Genomic DNA, 21556 nt, shown 5'->3' on the forward strand with positions numbered 1-21556 from the left:
TTTGAAGCAGAGGAGGATACAAGGCTCTGGAAAGAGATTAATTTGGCTTTGGACTCTTCAGCAAAGAGTTAGCACTGACGATTTAGGCCAAATGGTCTTCTCCTGTGTTGCAAATATTGGTGGCTCATAGCATAGATTGGAGTGATTAGTTTCTTCAAACATTGAAAATAAGACTCTAAGGTAAATTTATAATGGGATCAGCAGCCAACGAGTTGTATTTATGAAGTGCTTTTAATTAGCAAAACATCTTAAAGTGCTTCACAGGAGCATAATTAGACAAAAATTGACACCAAGCTAATGGAGACATCAACACTCAAAGTGATAGGATTTAAGTAGATGGGCTAAGCATTTTCCTTAAATACAAGACCATCTTGACACCAGAATGAATGTGTATTCTATATAATTTCAAAGCCAAACAGTAGGTTATATTCTTTAAGGATTTTCCCATCGCTACATTCTGGAGTCAGATTAAGAGCAGTCTCCATTGTGATGCTGTCATTTCTATGGTGAGGTAGGTAACTGCACTTTAAAAGACATACATGGTACATTTAAAAAAAATTCAGCCAAGAGAGACAAAGAACAGTTATTCTGAGTAGAAGTAAAGCTTTAAGAAGACATGGAAAGCTTTAAGAAGACATGGAAAAATGAGATCAAAACATTTATCAAAGCCATTTCACAAACAGATCCAAGTTATATAACAAAACAGCAACAAGGAATTCAGAGTTACAATTACTTTACCTCCAACTGACCTAGATTTATAGAATAAATCAAACATTTTGTAGCATGTATTTTTGGCTGCTTTGATCTCTTTAAAATCACATACCACAACACTGATAAGACCATGAATAATTTCCCATAACGTTATACAACTCTTCCCCAACAAGACAAAGGCCAATTCCCCATGTTTACATTTTAGAACAAATTATTCAATAAGTTAAAGAGCTCTTTCTTGCAGTCAAAACATATTAAACAGCTATATGCAACACTCGATATCACTTCCTGCTCATTTGGTTAATGGAAAGTCCATGCGATTTAATGTGTAAGTATAACAAGTTGTGTATTCCGCCTGGTGGTGCCTGACAAATTGTTATTTTGGCAATTACTCCTCAATATCTTACAGCCAATTATCATACAGAAAGCTCGCCGGAAAGATTTATTGAAGGAAGCATATAAAATAGGATTAAGAGCTGAATTAACATAACCCAGCCACAAAAAAACTTCAAGAATAATATGGTGCATTGGGTATCCAAGCAAAGGGTTAGTTATATTGGTAATGAAGAATGGCAACCAACAGAGAAGGAAACACCCAATGATGATGCCAAGAGTTTTAGCTGCTTTCCTTTCTTTCTTCATAGAAGAACTTTGATGTGTCCTCACTGTGCTTCTGCCCTGGAAACCATGCTCAATGCTATATATCTGCTTGGTTTGGACCCTGGCTACTTGGAAAACTTTTCCATATGCCACTAGCATCATTAGCATGGGAAGGTAGAAGGAGACTAGGGAGGCAGAGACAGCATAAGGAATATTGACAATAAACACACACCCATGTGGATCAAGCTGTGAAAGAATGGCTTCCAATCCCTTCAAATGGACATCCAGCAACAAGGGCACAAATGACACCAAAGCAGGCAGAATCCAGCAGATCAGAAGGAGGACTGTCACTCTCTTCTGAGACATCCTGAATCGATACTTCAAAGGGTAGCACACGGCATAGAATCGATCGAAGGCAATGCAGCTGAGGTTCATGATGGATGATGTGCAGAGCATCACATCCATGATTGTGTGGAGTTTACAAAAAGTCTTCCCAAAGTGCCATCCAAACACCACCTTGGTCATGCTAATGGGCAACACAATGATGCCAACCAGGAAATCTGCAACAGCCAGTGACAGTATAAAGGCATTAGTTGAAGTCTGCAGTTTGGTGAAGTAAGCGATTGAAATAATTATCAAGAGGTTGCCAAAAATGGTCCCGACTACGATTATGGTGAGAATACTGAAGGTGGCAACGTTTTCTATGGTTTGCCATGTTGCATGAGGTGTTTTTCCTGAAGTGTTAGCATGTGTGGTACAGTTATAAAGATATGCACTGTTCATCTCCTGTGACGATATGCTAACAGGATAAACTAATATTGCAATGATGATTTATTCCACACATTTCACCGCCCCTTTCCCATCTCCGCTGTTATTTGAAATAGTTTTAGTGATTAATTCTTCTTCGTGTTTGTTTTTGAGCTCTTCTTATATCCACTCAACATGGGATCCAGGAAATACCAATCCAGCAAACTAGTTATTGAATAGTCAGCCTTACCCAAAGCACACTTTTACCAAGGACTGCTGATGTATTTGCGTCTCTTCTCTCGCCGCCTGTTTAGCATACCGCTAGCTGAAGCTGTGTTGTACATCATTAACCTACGTGGCAATTAGTTATCTCTGACAGTCTGCAGCGTTTACGACTGGTGTTGGAGATAATAAAGGACTGTCGACGTTATCCTTGCTATATAAATGGAACATCTAGAGTTAGCAGTGACCACCAGCCAACTAATCAGTACCAGTCATACAAGTCACCTGCACAATTCGTACTCGAACAGAATGCAAATCAATTAACTTGCGAGAACACTTGGGGGGGGGTGGGGGGGGGGGGTTTGAAAAACAGTCGGTTGCAATCAGTAGGGAAGCCAAAGTTAATATTTAGAAAGTTGTAAACTCGGTGACATTTATTCAGATGCGTACTAATGGGTATGCATAAATTGAAAATCATCCACAGTGCAGTGAATTTAATAAGATTTAAAAGGGAAACGCTTTTCAACCACTTAAGAGCCGATGTCGGGGATTGGCAGCCAGAGTTTATGACTTTTCTAAAGTAACCAATAGAAAAAACGATAGTCCCAGTGTCATCAACTAAGAGACAAAGAGAAGTGCTCTGCTTTTAAAGGGGCAGTGTATATCACCACCTTCAACACCTCTTTGATCCTTTTGTCTGTGATATCTCTTGATTATCTGCTCCTATCACTGCTTGCTTATCTCCACAATCACCACACCCTCAACTTCTCTCTCCCCCCGCCCCCCCACCTTAAACCAGCTTATATTTCACCTTTCTCCTAACTATGCTTCAGTTCTGCCGAAGGGTCGTGAAGACCCGAAACGTTAACTGATTTCTTCTCCACCGATGCTGCCAGACCTGCTGAGTTTTTCCAGGTAATTCTGTTTTTGTAGTGTATATGGCACCTCATTTTGGGTGTCTTTTGCTAGTTCCTGGTCTGCATACATCCTTTGCTCATACGTTCCTTTTCAACGGTCTTACTTTCCTGCCTCCTTGCATTTCAGAACTCCAGGATGCTGGACAACATTGCAGATCAAATAGTGCACCAGCAATAGAAGCTGTTTAATTAGGAGTTAAGTAAGATACAGTTACATTCTAAGTTGTATCGAAGGGGTATTGCAAATGTTTGGATTCCATGAATAAACAGAGAGGTCAGATGGAAGTTAGATTATCTGGCCTAAATGTAGTTTGAATAATACAGAAGGAGAGTATCAAATGTGTAGAAACAAAAATAATTTCAGAAAGACTACAATTTGAGGTTTGGAAATGAACATACATGGAAATTACAGTTTCTTTCTTAAGTATGTGAAGAGCAACAGGATAATTAATGGGGGGGGGGGGGGGGGGCATGTTGAGAATGAGGTAATGCTGGAGATATTTAATAAGTTTTGTACCTTATTTTATAAAGGAAGGTCAAAGTGATACTGGATGAGTGTCTGAAGAAGATAAAAACAGAGAAACTATTAAGGTGTTAATGGATTCTAAAATAAGTCAGGACAAACTGACTAGCATCCCAAAATATAAAAAGATGTTGGAGAGGAAATAATGGGAAATTAACCCAAAAATTTTTGAAAAGGGGAATTATAGAGCTGAAGAATGGCAAATGATCCATGCTTGATCGAGGAACTGCAAAGAAAATTCTGAGCCATATAGTCTTACCTCTGCTGTGGGTAAGATTAATGAACACATAGAAAAACCTAGGTGAATGTTGACTAGTCATGGCCATTCTAAAGAAGAGCCAGATTCTATTAATTTATGTGCATTTCATGAGGAAATCACTGAATGTGTAGATAAAGGAAATGCGGTGGAGGTTACAAATGCAAATTTACTTCAATGTGTTTGATAAAGTACCACATAAAAGACTAGCTACAAAAATTCAGAACTCATGGTTACTTGTCACCGTTATTGCCTGGCTGGTAATCTTACTCAGCCATTGCGGAATCTGCCTAATTTTCATTTTATTGGTTTTGCACTAATCTAATTCCCTGGCCTCGTCCCTCTGCAGGCAGGCAATCCATCAAAATTGACCTGGGAACCTGATTGGATCCTTCCCCTAACCTACATTTGCAAGAAAAAAAATTCAATAAGAAAGGATCACCCTCATGAATGCTCTCCAATCTCTGTGATGTGAAAATACCAGTCAAGTGAGAGAGAGAGAGTATCCTCCAACTCATCATGAGGAGCACCACAGGATCATATTCGTATCATATTAAATACACCCTAGATGTAACACCCAAATGCACATTTCTGTTTCACAAAGCTAGATCCATAATATCTACACCTTCTTAGCTGAGCTTCCCAAAAACAAATATGTGGCTCTAATCTGCAGCTGGATCTGGATCTCACTCAAAGATTTAGTTCAAGAATGCCAGGTAAGTGCCTCTATGAAATAGGCACAGGGCATCTGAGGTTTGCTGCATTTCAAAGGTGATGGCTGCATATACTTGCATAACCTATTGGAACTCCTGGCAAAGGGCCAGTTGTGTACCCAAAATCCCTTCTTAATTCTTCAATTTCTTCCCCCTCTTTACTTTTCTTTCTATACCTGATTTGATATTTAATTCACCCTCCTTTTCAGTCTTTCCTCTGTTTATTTCTCAATTCTTTAATCCTATTAGTTAGAAGAAACATTGTTTTTCCCGTTGTTCACCCAGGTCCCTGATGCTCTCTTGCCTTTGCAACACTGTAATCAGCTTCCACTTAGGCAACTTTGTGGGCACATTTTTTAAAAACCAAAGCATGCGTGAACAAGTCTAACTAGCAGCAAGCCGCGAGATGCCCTGGTCAAGCAAGACCTGGACCAATATCTGTGGGCCTTTTAGAATTGCTCCACTTCAGTAACATGGAATAGATGCTCAAGAGGTGTTCTACATCTCCCTCCTGCTCCATTTGGCTCTTCCAGCCCCCTGATTTTGGCAGACCTGCTTCAGCCACCATGCTCCCTGGTCCATGTTTTGCTGCCCTGTTCCTTTGCTTAGATATTTTGCCTGAAGGCTCCATACATTTCGAGCACATGTGGACTCCTGTTTCCTAGCCCCTCAGCTCATGGCCTTACTCTGTAAGAGCAGCTTGACCTATCCAAAAGACATAGTTGAACTTTCATCTCACTCTATTCCTTTCTTCCCCATCCACTTGTGGTTTTCAGCTCTTGTGTAATGGTTTTGCCCAGCACCTCTCCCAATCTTTGCAGCCATTTGTTTAGAACGAATCCCAGTCTCCTTTCTGCTGTCATCCTGGTCACTGGTCTGCTATTGCCTGTTGGCTTTACTGCCCCTATTTCTTAAGCCTGGTTCTATTGCATCCATCCTCTCAGCTAGGTCTACCCTGGTTTCTACCCTGGTTCCCACCCCAGTCCCATTGAAGCCTTATCTCATTGTGGCTATGAGCTGTCTGTGTCTTTGATCCATTGTTATAGACTCAACCTGGATCTTTCACTGCTCCTTAGCTGTTTATTTCTTTAAACCTGCCCACAATCTTCATCCCACTTGGGCTCAAGTCTGCCTCATTGTAGCCCCTCTCCAACAATTCCAGACTGCTGCTGCCTGGCCAACTGTTGTTCTGGTCTCTTCTTCAATATAACCTCTCCATGAGGGAGCTTCTATTATAACACAATTTGTGTTACAGGGTATAATGTTACTTGGCAGTGTATCTTCCTGTTATATAATGAGCAAAGGCATGGAAATTTTACAGGTAAGATATTGGAATAGCGTGATTGACAGTGTGGCCCATTAGTTTGATATTTATGCTCTTCATTTATCTCTTGCCATACTCACAACATCATTTACTGGCTTTGACTATATGATAGTAGGATCAGTCATGTAGCAGGGTCATTGTTCAGCGTGTTGCCAATAGTTTCCACTGAAGGCTAACCACAGGGCACACAAATTGACAACAGATGTCATAATTCAGAGAGAAGCATTACACAGGGCTGTAAATGAGCCACAACTTATGAAATTGACTGAAATAACTTCAAAAAGTTAATTTCAGTTAAAGAACTTGACTGGTATTTCAGAGACCCAGGGTAATGCTCTGGGGACCAGGGTTCGAATCCCACCGTGGCAAATGGTGAAATCTGAATTCAATAAAAATCCGGAATTAAAAGTCTGATGATGACCATGAAACCATTGTCGATTGTTGTAAAAACCCATCTGGTTCATTAATGTCTTTAGGGAAGGAAATCTGCAGTCCTTACCTGGTCTGGCCTACATGTGACTCCAGATGTACAGAAATGTGGTTGATTTTTAACTGCCTTCTGAACAAGGTCAATTAAGGATGGGCAATAAATGCTGCCCCAGCCAGCAAAGCCCGCATCTCATGGACAGATAAATAAATAAAAAACTTCATAAAACGTGCTGGAAGAAATCTCTGGTGTCTGCACATCCCCTTTTACACTAAGGTGTTGCAAGAAGAACTTAAGAAAAGATCTCAGAAATTGCCTATGTGCCCCCTTGGAGAGGTGGAGTGCTAGTGATACTGGCTGCTGGGCACTGCAAAGGGGAGGGATTCCCTACCAAGCTGAGTCTGATGGCATTGACGGAGGAGGCTAAAGCATTAAATAGACAGCTAGTGCTACAAAAATACAACAACCTGACTAGAGAGGCAAGGTAAAGATTCTGTAGGCTTCAATTCAGAATTCATTATTGTAATAGATAATCAAAAGTTGTCTGCCTTTGTAAACTTGTAAATCTGTGGCATGTGCCACACAAGTGTAAGGCAATGACCATCTCTAACAAGAGAAAATCTAACCATCTCCCTTTAACATTCAGTAGCAATCCCCCACTATCAACATCCTGGGGGTTACCATTGACCAGAAACTGAACTGGACTTGCCAAATAAATACTGTGTCTACAAGGGTAGGTCAGAGGCTAGGAATTCTGGGGCAGGTGACTTATTTCCTGATTCTCCAAAGTCTGTCTGCTATCTACAAGGCACAAGTCAACAGGGTGATGGAATGCTCTCCACTTGCCTGGATGAGCAGCTCCACCAACACTCAAGAGGCTTGACACATTCCTGGACAAAGTAGCCTGCTTGATGGGTACCCCATCCACCAGCATAAACATTCACTCCCTCCACCACCAATGTACAGTGGCAGCAGAATGTAACATATACAAGGTGCATTGCAGGAACTCAGCAAGGCTCCTTCAACAGCACCTTCCAAACCTGTGACCTCTACCAGCTAGAAGTACAAGGGCAGCAGATGCATGGAACAGCACCATCTGCAAGTTCCCCTCCAAGCCACACACCAAACTGACTTGGAACTATATCACTATTTCTTTACTGTCGCTGGATCAAAATTCTGAAACTTCCTTCCTAACAGCACTGTGAGTGTACCTATACCACGCAGATTGCAGCAGTTCATGAAGGTGGGTTACCACCACCTTCTCAAGGGCAATTAGCAATGGGCAACAAATGCTGGCCTTGCCATTGACACCCATATCTCATGAAAGAATAATAAAAAAAGGGCACGTGTCAAAAGAAATTCATTCTACTTCAGTATTTGTATAGTGAAGGGGGATTAGATTCTTTCAAGGTGCAATCATTCTGTTTGCTCAAGGCAGAACCCAAAGACAAATCATAAAAAGTCTGTTACTGTGGGAGACAGAGTGGGGTACCTGGTGAATGTAGCAGCTTCATATATTTCTTGTCATGATCATAGATTTGTATGTGGATGTGTGTATTTTATTATCCTTGGAGCGATTGAGTCAATTTAAATAACTCAGCAGCAAGCTTTTGTATTTTAAAAAATTAACAATGTTCGTTCATTTCTTACACACTTGCACTGGAAGTTAATGAAAATGTGACATCTCACTCGCACAACTCATCTACACTATTACACACAAAAACTAGATGGAGTTGAAAGTAAAATAGTAATTATAAAAGTGGAATTTAACTCGTGTCCATTTTGGTGCAGACCTGATATTTTGTACAAAAACAGAAATACCTGGAAAAACTCAGCAGGTCTGGCAGCATCGGCGGAGAAGAGCAAAGTTGACGTTTCGAGTCCTCATGACCCTTCAACAGAACTAAGTAGAAATAGGAAAGGGGTGAAATATTTATTTACCCCTTATTTCACCCCTTTCCTATTTCTACTTAATTCTGTTGAAGGGTCATGAGGACTCGAAACGTCAACTTTGCTCTTCTCTGCCGACGCTGCCAGACCTGCTGAGTTTTTCCAGGTATTTCTGTTTTTGTTTTGGATTTCCAGCATCCGCAGTTTTTGTTTTTATCTCTGATATTTTGTAGTCAAGTTGTTACTTTAGCTGAAGTGAAGGTTTTGAAAATACAGAGATTTCTCAGTAGTTTTGCTGATTCCTAGAGTTGGTCTGCTTGGAGGTCATTTTCACAGGCCGGCTTGAAGATGGAACAGGTTAGAAGAGAGAAAGAGGCTTAGTTTCTCTTTCAGGATATTGTAGGTAGCTGCTTTGCTGCTTAACTGACTGCAGCTGTTGCTGGTTTTGCCACTGGACCCTCTCTGTCTCTCTGTCTCTCTCTCTCTCTCACTCTGATGCAATTTGCCTCCATCTCTGAAGATGTCTCTAAAAAGCGGTTTGAATTTTCTACTATATCTTTAGCAGGGAGCCAAGATGGGTGTTGTATCATATGGCCTCACATCAGTGTCAAGCCATGGTCCTAATTAAGGGATTGTGGTAATTTAGTTAACAGTCTGAAGTATTTTTCTACATGTGGTTTTCTTTCGGTGGCCAAAGCCTTTAGGTTTGACAAGGCAAATTTGCATTTTTACAATGAAGGCGCTGATGGAGTTTTGCTTATTTCCTGGCCAAAACCACAGTGAGTCAATATCTTTGCCCTCTTTGTCCTCATGAGAGGTAAAATGGTTTAATCCACAAAAATTGTCTGGTAGCTCTGAGGAGCCATCTTAAGTTCCAGTTTTATTTATTTTAAAACATAGGGCGGAATTTTCCGCTCTGGATACTAAGTGCAGTGGCGGGTGGGATTATGGTGAATTTCCTGCTGATCGGCAGTTCGTGTCCTCACACCCGATCTTTCACTTGAAACCTCATTAATTATGCATGGGCGAGCTGCTGGCTGAATCACTTGGCAGGACGGGCACTAATTCGTCCAACCGCTGTTATGTCATGGGGTCGAAGCTCCTGGCGCCATACTTAGATGCCACCCAAACACACACATTACTCTCTCCAACCCAGCTGTGTGGTCGGAAGTTCTGGAGATGGCCCATTGGAACAAAAAGAACGCGCCAAGGTTTAGCCCTGACTCCCTGTAGGCTTTAATCAGAGGTGTCCACCAGTACCGGAGAGGGGGAGGGGGGTTCTTTTTCCAAGGGATGGATCCAGGTGTTCCACCAACTTTACCTTGCTGGCCTGGGAGGTGGTGGTGCAGGAGGTCAGCTCCGCAGGCAACCGCCAGAGAAATGCCATCCAGTGCAAGAAGACGATGAATGATCTTATCCCCACCACCAGGGTAAACCAACCTTCAGCTCACTCCAAACTCACACTCTCATCATGGCATTATGCACGCAAAACATCACAAAGCTCAGGGATCTCACACAATATTGGTGGGACGATATCAGCATTGAAAGTGTATTCACCAGCATCTCATTTATCACACTGCACAAACAGCATCTTCAGCCTTTACTGGGGAGGGGTCAGCACACACAACAGGCATGCATGCTTCCCAACTTCTCCTCCATCTCTTCTCATCACAATCCATCCCTTTGTCTTCATGCAGACCAAGCTTTCCCACAAGAAAAGGGAAAAATTCCAGACTGGAGGAGGGATGTTATCTGAAATGTTATACAAAAATCTTTTTTTATTTTGAAAAATGTTCATCACAGATGAACACAGAGCTGCCTCAGGGAGCTTTTCCAGTGCGCACCTGCGCGCATGTGTGAAGTTTGCACTCGCCCTCCTCCCCCCACCCACATAGGTGGACTCTGTCACATGAGCAGGGACATGTTATAAATGAAATTTTAAAAATCTGATTTTATTTTTATTTGCTGTTGCAAACCTCATCCCACCCATGGATGAGGTTTCCTAAAATATGCAAAGGCCTTTTGGCCTTTTCGCCTGCCCGGCAACTATAAGGTTGGACGGGCAGCGAAAAATCTCTTTCAATTACCTTTTTAATGGCTTTAATAGACCTTTTGATCTTTTAATTGTCAGCAGGCGCGCTTACGACTCCAGCGCGTGCCTGCCGACCGAAATATTACATGAGTACGCGATGATGTCGGGATGCTTGCCTGGCGTCATCCTGCGTCATTTTACATTCGGTCAGGTCTGGCACACGCCCACCCAATGAGCTAAAAATTCTCCCCATTGTATATATCCCTCACAAAGTTCCAGTAGACATGTCTTTCAAACTGCTGCCATTGTAATTTTAGTCCGCAGACAACCGAAATAAAAAGATACGTTCTTTACAGTAAGGTTAGAAAAATTAAGAAATGTTGGTCTCACTATAAGGGCACAAGTGTTCACTCGCTGTATATATAATGAATCTTTGTAAATATATTAGCTGCTCATGACAATGGTCTCATCATTTGAATGCATCATTCATATGCCTCTTATTGTGAGAGTGACCCAAGCTCCTACTCCATGAATGACTGCCTTTGTCTGCCTCAGATTCATATGATGTTTAGCAGGCTTATGTTAGTAACCTGTCCTTTTTATAATGTCAGGGAGATGTGTCCAGCTCTTTCCTGAAAGTGTCTGCACTTTGAGTGTGGAACTTTCATTCCTCACAGGACACCATGGAGTTATGTGTACTCATGTGCCTTGGAGGGTTCCCAATAATGGTGTCTCATCGACAATGGAGCTGTCATATTTGTTTGTGCCAAAGCATGAGACCTGCAGCCATGATGGTATCTCCAACCATGTGCTCACCTCTTTTACTGCAAGAAGTGTCTTAATTTAGATGGCCATGGCTGCATCAAGTTCAGTGGAGGCAGGGTTTGCGCTGGAGAGCTGCCTTCCACTTCCCAGAGTGGCTACATGAAGCTTTGGCTGCTGACCTTTCCAAAGAGTAAGGCCTGGTGATACACAAGGGTTGCAGGTCCAAGGCCATATGCAGGCCTTACTATTGATGTCACTGTTTGTAAAGGCCTTTCCGAGTACTGGTATGGCACTAAAGGACAGGAGGTATGCGTTTGGTTCCCATTGCCTGAACCTTACTCCTGCTGGAACCTTGTGGCTATCAGTGTGTCACGGGCACGCCTTCCACGTCATGCTGCTTTGAGGGCACCATCATGTGGAAGGTGACTCTCATTGGCCTCTTCAGGTTCCTGCCCTTACAATTGTTCGAGGAGTTCTCCACCTCCTCCATGTCTCCCTCTGGCAAGTGATCACCCCTTTGAAGCGCCGGGGTGTGCAGGGTACAACACACCATGATGATTTGGGACACCCTCTGTGGAGAGTACTGCAGAGCCCCATCCAAGTGGCCCAAACATCAGAAGCGCATCTTCAGGATGCCAATGGTCTGCTCTATAATGGATTTTGTGCACAGTGCACTGCACAGTATCTCTCCTCTGAGGCACTTTGAGGATGAGACATGGCTGTCATCTTTTCTGCGGCTACCCCTTATCACCCAGCAGCCAATCCTGTAAGCTCTGCAGCCCCTTGAATATCTGTGGCACCAGGGAGTGACTCTGAATGTAGGAGTCATGGGAACTCCCAGGGTACCTGCCACAAATATGCATGATGTGCCTCTGATGATCAGACACCAGCTGAATGTTGAGGGAGTGAAACACTTTTCTGTTAATGAAGATCAGGAGCTGCTGCCAGGGAGCTCTTAAAGTGATGTGTGCAATCAATTGCACCCTGCACTCTAGGGAAGCCTGACGCTGGGCCTCTTCTCGAGGCTGAGCCAGGCAGTGCTGGGCCCTTCTCCTCCTCAATCAGAGAACTGCCGTCAAGAATGTAGCAATGAGTACAGCCTCCATTCTGCAATCCTCCTTCTTCCTGTGTATAGAGTGATCCAACTGATTAATGAGAATGCCCAACTATAGTAGATCTCCCACATTCATGCAGAAAGCCACTGTCATGCCCTAGTGATGCATCTGTGATACTCCCCTTTCCCTGTTCCAGCCTTATAGCTGAGGCGCTACCTCAGATCTAGGTGCCTAAGAAGCCATCCCAACAACTGCACATCTCAATCCCACTGAGTTTGGAAAGGCTCGAGCACAGCCATGCTATGTTCATCCTCACTGAGGGCACTCACACAATGCCTAATGTGATATACTGATGATGCCAAACTTACACTTTTTGAATGAGTAGATGCCATTTGACCTATGAAACATGCCAATTGGACAATGGACTTTACAGGGTTTCAGTGATTATCTTGCAGCTATCCAGCAGCTGTGTGCTATTAATGGCTGGCTGCATTTTCCTTTCTCACATTCCACTCCTTAAAACGCTCACATTGATCACCTTAAATGTGACCCCAATGATTCTCGCAGTCTCGTGTGAAAGTGCACCATATGTCACTTGTCCCAAATCTACATTCTCAATAAAGTGTTCATGAGTTCTATCAGGTGAGACTTCACCTCCAAGTTGGGAATCTAAAAAGTATGAGGGTGCCCCCTGCAAGGGCCCCTGCATCCAACCCACACTGCCTCAGGCTCCTACCATGGAGAATTATCTTCCTGTTTCGATTTTAAACTGCATCATTACTTCGGGGTCTCAAGATGGTGGTGCTGCATTTATACTTTGAGACCAGCTTCGACCCTCTCCTGTTACCATTCACGTCCCCCGAATCATCCTGGATCCCTACGGTGGGCAGGTAGAACACCCTCCAGTTATTCTCTAGCCTCCACCAGTAACCCTGGATCCCATAGTTAATATTGTGGACATTCCAGCCTCCCCCCCTGAACCCATCACTGTTGATGTCCCCATGCCCCATGTGGATCTCACCTCTTCCCATCTTGAGGCAGTGTGCATGGTCACATACAGAGGTGACCCACCCAAGAGAGCTTTGAGTACCCCCCTTTTATTACGTTTTCTCCATTTACAGGCTGCAGATGCCTCCCTTGACCATGACCATCCCATCTGCAGCCCAGTACCGAGCCAGACACCCCCATCATGGCTGAGTCTGAGACAATGATCACGCCCTACAAACCAAGCTGTGCCTGATCCCCATTGAGCGCACAGGCCTTGCCCCTCCCTGGACCGGAACTATAACCTGCGTGCCATGTATAACCTTGTAGCATGGCCCGCGAAGCCCCAGAACTGCCTTTAATCTCTCACCCTGATTATGTGGTCCATAGAGCCCCAGGACTGCTTTAATCTCTCACCCCAACCTTTTGGCCTCAGTCCCTGGACTATAACTGTGTGTCACTCAGCTCCACGGCTCCTTCAGGACAGATCATAGCACCATCTCCCTCCCCAACATCATGAGTCTCTGTGCAACCGGTCCCTCATGTGCAAGCCTTGCCATCCCCACCCCCGTCATAAGCCTTTGTGCAACCCTTCCCTCTTGTGCAACACTAACTTCCCTCTTTCTTACTCTAGAGTCCGTGTTCATCCCCACCCATTCCTGCCAATCGAATCCGACCAACCAGCACTTCTGTGTCTGCGTTCCAGTCTTCCATGTTGGACTCCAGCTTTCCCATCCCCCAATGTTTCCTCTGCCTACCATCGTTGCTCAACAGCCCCACCCCCCACCCAACCAAGACCATCCTCCCCTGCATGCTTCACCCTAATGTCTCTGTCATTTCACATAGCGACATTGTGTGATCCTGCCTGAGACCCGACGCACGCCATGAGTGTGCTTCCTCCAGGAGAGGCGCAACAATCACCATGAACAGCGCTACTGCGCACCCTGGGCACCCATCAGGAGGGGCCCAACCAGACGCCCCACCAGTCTGGCCTAACACTGCAGCTTTGGCATCGCTGATGACCCAGAGCAGCGCAGTTGCAGGTAGGCTTTGAACGTTGCACTCACCTCAAAGTCACGAGTGAAGTGAGGGTGGACAATTGTACGCGACTTATATGTGGTCGTGATTCAGACTGGTCTAATTTCCCTCTGGCATGGCACATAATTGGGAGGGGCAATGTGATTCTGGTGGGAAAATTCCACCTGTAGTCTTTAAAAATATATCTTTAAATATTTATAATACCATTGTAAAGCTGCTCTGTTATGACATTCTATTGAAGTAAAGATTGCAATGCCTGACAAGAGACCCAGCCTATTTGATAAAATGAGGACTAATAGCCAAGGTTAATCACAGAAGTGAAACTAAAATCCAAGAGATATTAGAACAACTGGATAAACAACCAAAGCAAAAAAATAGAATATTACACCAAAATAAACAAAACAAAGGGATTGTATTGGAAGAGAAGAGCACTAAATGAATCTTACAAGTATAAACAGCCTAAAGTGAATGGTCAGATAATTGAGAATGAATAGACAAGAAGCAAATGTGGAAAGAGGATACTAACAATATAAGGAGTATGGTGCTGAATCAATTTTGGAGAAAATGCTCTGTACAAATGCAGGGAATTTGATGCTAGATTTCTTAGAGGACAAACAAAATATACTAATAACAAAAGATGAGTTGGTTGAGAGAAATATTGGGTATATCCAGGGTGCAAAGAACAAAGACTGTGTGGAGGAATAAAATACATGCGTAATTGGGAATTAAATAAAATACACGTATAATTGTGAATGAAATAAAATACACGTACAATTGTGAAATAAATAAAATACACCTATATTTGTGAGAGAAATAAACTTAAAATACATGTGTAATATAATTTACTGTAGACTGTCCCCAGTCACGCAGCCAGCACATAAATTAGCAAATCAAAGGCCAGTGCTACGTTCCCAGACTAAGGGGCTCCGGATGTCAGATACGGTGGCAAAATCTAAGAAAAAAACTATTGTGTGTGTGCATTGCCCAGGATATGTAACCAATTAGCACTGTCTATTTGCTAAACCATTGACATTGTACTGTCTAATTGCTAAACCATTGACATTGTCCTGTCTAATCGTTAAACCATTAACACTGATCGCTATCTTTTGAAACCATTTGAAACTATTGCAATTGCCCAAGTTTCTGTCACGAACCTTTTGCTATATCTATGTGTGTAAAGAGGTGGTAGGCAGAGACTGGTTCGCTCCGTTGTATGCGACTAGGCTCTCCGTGATATCACGACTTTAATAAAGACTTCCTAGACAAACCTCCAGTTCTGAGTGTTCACTCTGTTTTTCCGTGACAGACTGATAGAAGAAGATAAAATGGCTTGGATAAGAAATAACATTTACACAAAAGATCCAAGAAAGATAACTACAATGGATTGGGTACATTTTAAGAATGGAAACAGCTAGAATACCTCTCATGGTCTTGGATATGGAGGTACATGGAAAAAGAAGCTGAGGGAGACCAAGGAAATACTGGATAAATAATGGCAACAGTTGGCCAGAAAAGGATACAAGGGACTGAAGCAGTTCAGCTAATTCAGAGCCATTAACACTGGAGCAAATTTAATTGGTTCCATTGTCATTGCTGAGTTGATGGATCAGAATGGAGTAGCAGTTGTACTGGTACCATAACTGTATAACTGATCCCAGGACATGCCTAATTGGAACATTCCCCCCACATTGGAGCAGCTCAGCTTTAAAGGGAGAGATGAGGTTAAAGCATAGCTCCATTTTAGCAGCTGTGTAACACATACATGTTCCAGACCCTGAGTAGGTATGAACAATAACAAGAGATATCAGCTAGTAGTAAGGAATATTATAATCATATTCTAAGAAAATCTATTTTGGTGGCCTCACAACATTATGATATCATAATTCCTCTCCTTAGGCTGTAGTGGTCCAGCAGTATCTCACCTAAGTCAGAATTCTTTATTTGTAAACTTTGATAATGAGTTCCAGCAAGCTATTAAACTGCATAGTGCACCTCAGCTGAGTCAGATCCTGCCCTCACATGATGCCCAGAAGTGTGCACTTTTCCAGCAGCAGTCACTGAACATCAATCAGGAACAGGAACTCTGGATTTTTTTTGCTGTTTTCCCTGGTTGGGAGCGGGGAGTGGTGTGGTAGGCCAGGGCGCAGTGAAGTCTTGTGGTGCAGTGGGTAGTGTCCCTATCTCTAAGCCACCCTATCTCTAAGCCAGAAGCTCAGGTTCGAGTCCCACTCCAGGACTTGATGGTCACAGAAGATGCGTTCATAATGTGGCCAAGCAGGTTGATTGTCAACCTGCAACTCCCTCCAATACACCTATGGCAGTTGGTAAGAGCGAGAGAGAGACTCCTGGTTGGCCATGCTTGATGTGGAATGGCACCCCTCAAGCTATATCCCCTGTCAGGTTTGTATTGTTCACTAAACTGCTGTTAAATGAGAAACAGCCTTGATTTGGTGCCTTTGAAGTCTCTTGCTTATTTTGTGATGTAAGTTTTTATATCTCATGGCAGAGATTTCATCCCAGTTAGAGAAGCAAATTAAGCCACTTGTCATTTAGTGATATAATACGAGGTCTGTCAACAACCTATGATTCCTAGTGTACAAAATGAGATTGATTGAGCTTGCCATGGTAAATTTGATATAGAATTGGATTTGTTTAAACCACTCATGTCGTTGAGATTACATTTAGCATGGTGTAGGTCCAGCTTATGGTCTCAAATTGAGAAGTTGTCTGATTTTTAAAATGTCTGCTTTGGTTTGTATCCAATTGTTTCCAGCACACAGTTGGATTTTGGAATCAAGAACGGTTCAAAGTTTGCCGTGCACTTGCACTGTTCATGCTGATTGAGAACACAGTACTTCACATTGGCTAAGATTATTACTCTGTAGGACATGCATAGTTTCAACACTTGATGTTCGGTGAAATACATTGAAACATAGAAGTAAGACTGATGGTGTTACATGCTCTGGGGTGAGCATGATTACTGAGGACCATAATTAGGATATTCCTTCTTAGAAGTTGTGTAGACCATGGTCCTGAAATTCTTGTGACTAAACAGGGTGGATGCTGCCAGACCTGCTGAGTTTTTCCAGGTAATTCTGTTTTTGTTTTGGATTTCCAGCATCCGCAGTAGCTTTTAGCTTTTTGTTTTTATCTTTGTGTTTAATTGACTGCCACCTCTCTTCAAGAAATGCCCTCTTTGAAGAAGTACGGTTCTGTCCTCCGACAGGATTTCCGACTGTCTCTTCTGCCCTGCTCACCTTCATTGCTTTCCATTTCTCTCCTGGTGTTTGACAAGGTGTTTACCAAAACCCGCTTTCACAGCCATATCTCCTTTCTCAGTGACTGTCTCCGTCTCCGACTCACCCCACGTGGATTTCAACTGAAATTCCATCCCTCTTGTTTCGAACCCACCCAGGACTACAGGTATCTCCGGGACATAAAACGTTTCTCGGACTGCTGTTCCCGTCGCATTCTGAGATCCACACTCAGTGCCATGCGCCGCCATATGAACACACTCGACCTCTCCCTCCAGCAGCACCGCCGCACCCTTTTTCAAAGCTGTGCGTGCCCCCAGTTTCATTTTATTCTTCGCCTCATCCGTCGCCTCAACAAGAAACTTTTTCTCTTTCTCTCAAGTGCTAAGGAACGCAAGCTCCAACAACTCATCGACTCCAACACCCATCTGGGACCCTCCACCCCTGCTTGTCCCTCCGTCCTCACCCCATCTTCCAATCCCAGCCCCAGCCGCGTATTCACTATACCCCCTGACCTTCCCCTCTCCGATGCTGAACGTTCAGTGCTCAGCAAGGGACTTAGTTTCATACCCTTACGCCCTCATCTCAATGAATTTCGGGCTCGGCATGATGCTGAACTCTTCTTCTGCCGTCTTCGTCTCCGTGCTCACTTCTTTGGGCAGGAGTCCTCTCCCCGTTCAACGGATCCTTTTACCCACCTCCAATATTCTCCCTCCACTTGGACCCCTCCCTCTGGATTCTTACCTTCTCTTGATCTTTTCATTGAGAACTGTCGGCGTGACATTAGCCGTCTCAATTTCTCTGCTCCTCTCACCCATTCTAATCTGTCTCTCTCTGAACTCACTGCACTCCGTTCTCTCAGGTCCAACCCCAACATTGTCATCAAACCCGCTGACAAGGGTGGTACTGTTGTTGCCTGGCGCATTGACCTCTACCTCGCGGAGGCTGAGCGTCAACTCGCAGACGTTTCCTCCTACCTCTCCCTGGACCATGACCCCACCACAGAACATCAAGCCATTGTTTCCAGGACTGTCACTGACCTCATCTCCTCTGGAGATCTTCCTCCCACAGCTTCCAACTTGATAGTCGCCCAACCTCGGACGGCCCGCTTCTACCTCCTACCCAAAATCCACAAACAGAACTGTCCTGGCAGACCGATCGTGTCAGCCTGTTCCTGCCCCACGGAACTCATTTCTCCTTATCTTGACTCCCTTCTCTCTCCCCTTGTCCAGTCCCTTCCCACCTACATCCGTGATTCCTCTGACACCTTACGTCACATCAACAATTTCCAGTTCCCTGGCCCCAACCACTTCCTCTTCACCATGGATGTCCAATCCCTCTACACCTCCATCCCCCACCAGGATGGTCTGAGGGCCCTTAGCTTCTTCCTTGAACAGAGGCCCCAACAATCCCCATCCACCACTACTCTCCTCCGTCTGGCTGAACTTGTTCTCACACTGAACAATTTCTCCTTTAACTCCTCTCACTTCCTCCAAATAAGAGGTGTGGCTATGGGCACCCGCATGGGCCCCAGCTATGCCTGTCTCTTTATGGGGTATGTGGAACATTCCTTGTTCCAGTCCTACTCCGGCCCCCTCCCACAACTCTTTCTCCGGTACATCGATGATTACTTCGGTGCTGCTTCATGCTCTCGTCGGGACCTGGAAAAATTTATTAATTTTGCTTCCAATCTCCACCCCTCCATCATCTTCACATGGTCCATCTCTGACACTTCTCTTCTCTTCCTTGACCTCTCTGTCTCAATTTCTGATGATAGACTGTCCACCAATATCCATTACAAGCCTACCGACTCCCACAGCTACCTCGACTACAGCTCCTCACACCCCGCTTCTTGTAAAGACTCCATCCCATTCTCTCAGTTCCTTCACCTCCGTCGCATCTGTTCTGATGACGCTACCTTCAAAAACAACTCCTCTGACATGTCCTCCTTCTTCCTTAACCGAGGTTTTCCATCCACGGTCGTTGACAGGGCCCTCAACCGTGTCCGGCCCATATCCCGCGCATCCTCCCTCACGCCTTCTCCTCCTTCCCAGAAACATGATAGGATCCCCCTTGTCCTCACTTATCACCCCACCAGCCTCCGCATTCAAAGGATCATCCTCCGCCATTTCCGCCAACACCAGCATGATGCCACCACCAAACACATCTTCCCTTCACCCCCTCTGACGGCATTCCGTAGGGATCGTTCCCTCCGGGACACCCTGGTCCACTCCTCCATCACCCCCTACTCCTCAACCCCCACTTATGGCACCTCCCCATGCCCACGCAGAAGATGCAACACCTGCCCCTTCACTTCCTCTCTCCTCACCGTCCAAGGGCCCAAACACTCCTTTCAAGTGAAGCAGCATTTCACTTGCATTTCCCCTAACTTAGTCTACTGCATTCGTTGCTCCCAATGCGGTCTCCTCTACATTGGAGAGACCAAACGCAAACTGGGCGACCGTTTTGCGGAACACCTGCGGTCTGTCCGCAAGAAAGACCCAAACCTCACTGTCGCTTGCCATTTTAACACTCCACCCTGTTCTCTTGCCCACATGTCTGTCCTTGGCTTGCTGCATTGTTCCAGTGAAGCTCAACGCAAACTGGAGGAACAGCACCTCATCTTCCGACTAGGCACTTTACAGCCTTCCGGGCTGAATATTGAATTCAACAACTTTAGATCTTAAACTCCCTTCCCCCATCCCCATTCCGTTTCTCCCCACCACCCACCCGCCTTTTTTTTTCTTTTTTTCAATAATTTATATAGATTCTTCTTTCCCCACCTATTTCCATTATTTTTAAATCTAAAACTAAAACCTCGTTAGTCTTTCCACCCCACCCCCACTAGAGCTGTACTTTGAATATCCTGTCTTCCATTCTTAATTAGCACTTTTCTTAGACAAATATCACCAACTTCAACACCTCTTTGACCCTTTTGTCTGTGACATCTTTTGATTATCTGCTCATCTCCACAATCACCACACCCTCAATGTCTCTCTCTCTCTCCGCCCCCCCCCCCCCCCCCCCACCCACCTTAAACCAGTTTATATATCTCCCTTCTTCTAACTATGCTTCAGTTCTGCCGAAGGGAGGGCCATGAAGGCTCGAAACGTTAACTGATTTCTTCTCCGCCGATGCTGCCAGACCTGCTGAGTTTTTCCAGGTAATTCTGTTTTTGTTTTGGTGTTGCAATGGACTGCCAGCAGGGCTGTGGGTTGGTGCTAGATTTTGTTGTGCAATCCGGCTTTAACAAGGTTTTTCTGCTTTTCCACACATAAGATGCCTGCCTCAAATGGACAAATAATAAGGTGGAAATGCGCAATACATAGCACACACCTTGCTTTCCAGATTTACGTCTGTTGCATGGTTGGATTTTTGAGATGATTAGGAGCTGCTAGCATTCATGACATCTGAGACCATCCCTCGATCAATATCTCACTGAATTTCAACAGTAGATCTGTTGAGCTGAACCACCAGCAAGCCCCCACCCCTGCACCTTTCCCCAACTGCCTTCACCATTTAAAAATTTCAGCAGCAGCATTTAAATGTTTTTTCTGAAACCCATACAATCTATTAAAAGTATGAACCATCATGTGTGTTCTTGTGGCTGTCCTGATGGATATGATGTCTGAGTGGCTATGTTACTGGCCAAGCAAGCCTGAAATTGAATTCAAATTCCCTGTCCTGGTAATTTCTGAGCTAGCAATAGAAAATGAACACTGCTGGACTGCTGTAAAAGCTCAATTGGTTCACTGATGTACTTCATGGAGGAAAGCCAGTAAATTCTAAGGCTGCATTACAGTGAATCCAGTTCCATACTGCATGGTTGACACAGAAGTAATTTGAAGCCCAAGAGCAGGCGGATTTGGGTCAGGGAAGAAGTGACTTTTTAAAAAAAAGTATCAGACCTGACCCCCAACCCACCGCTAACATGCCCACTTCTGGTTTTAATGGAGACGGAAGGGAGATGGGGGAATTCCATGACCAATCACATTCAGGAGATGGGTCAGTTAGTAACAGCTTTTAAGGTAGCTGTGTGCTTTCTCTTTTGCAGACTTTTTTTATTTGTAACCCACATTGCATCCTGGTTTCTCAAGC

At 44.2% G+C, this 21556-nt stretch overlaps 1 protein-coding gene across 1 annotated transcript; it reads right to left on the minus strand.

The window, feature by feature from the left end:
* Positions 1 to 1032: 1032 nt before the first annotated feature.
* LOC144686095 (trace amine-associated receptor 1-like) lies at positions 1033 to 2094 on the minus strand. Its single transcript, XM_078551247.1, has one exon. The coding sequence runs from the start codon at positions 2092 to 2094 to the stop codon at positions 1033 to 1035; it is 1062 nt and encodes a 353-aa protein (XP_078407373.1).
* Between the last annotated feature and the right edge of the window lie 19462 nt (positions 2095 to 21556).

This window comes from Cetorhinus maximus, chromosome 10 (genome assembly GCF_964194155.1).
Source record: "Cetorhinus maximus chromosome 10, sCetMax3.hap1.1, whole genome shotgun sequence".
NCBI lineage: Eukaryota > Metazoa > Chordata > Chondrichthyes > Lamniformes > Cetorhinidae > Cetorhinus > Cetorhinus maximus.

What these genes read in the sequence shown, in the direction of transcription:
- LOC144686095 (XM_078551247.1), bottom strand. Translation starts at nt 2,094, where the DNA reads ATGAACAGTGCATATCTTTATAACTGTACCACACATGCTAACACTTCA.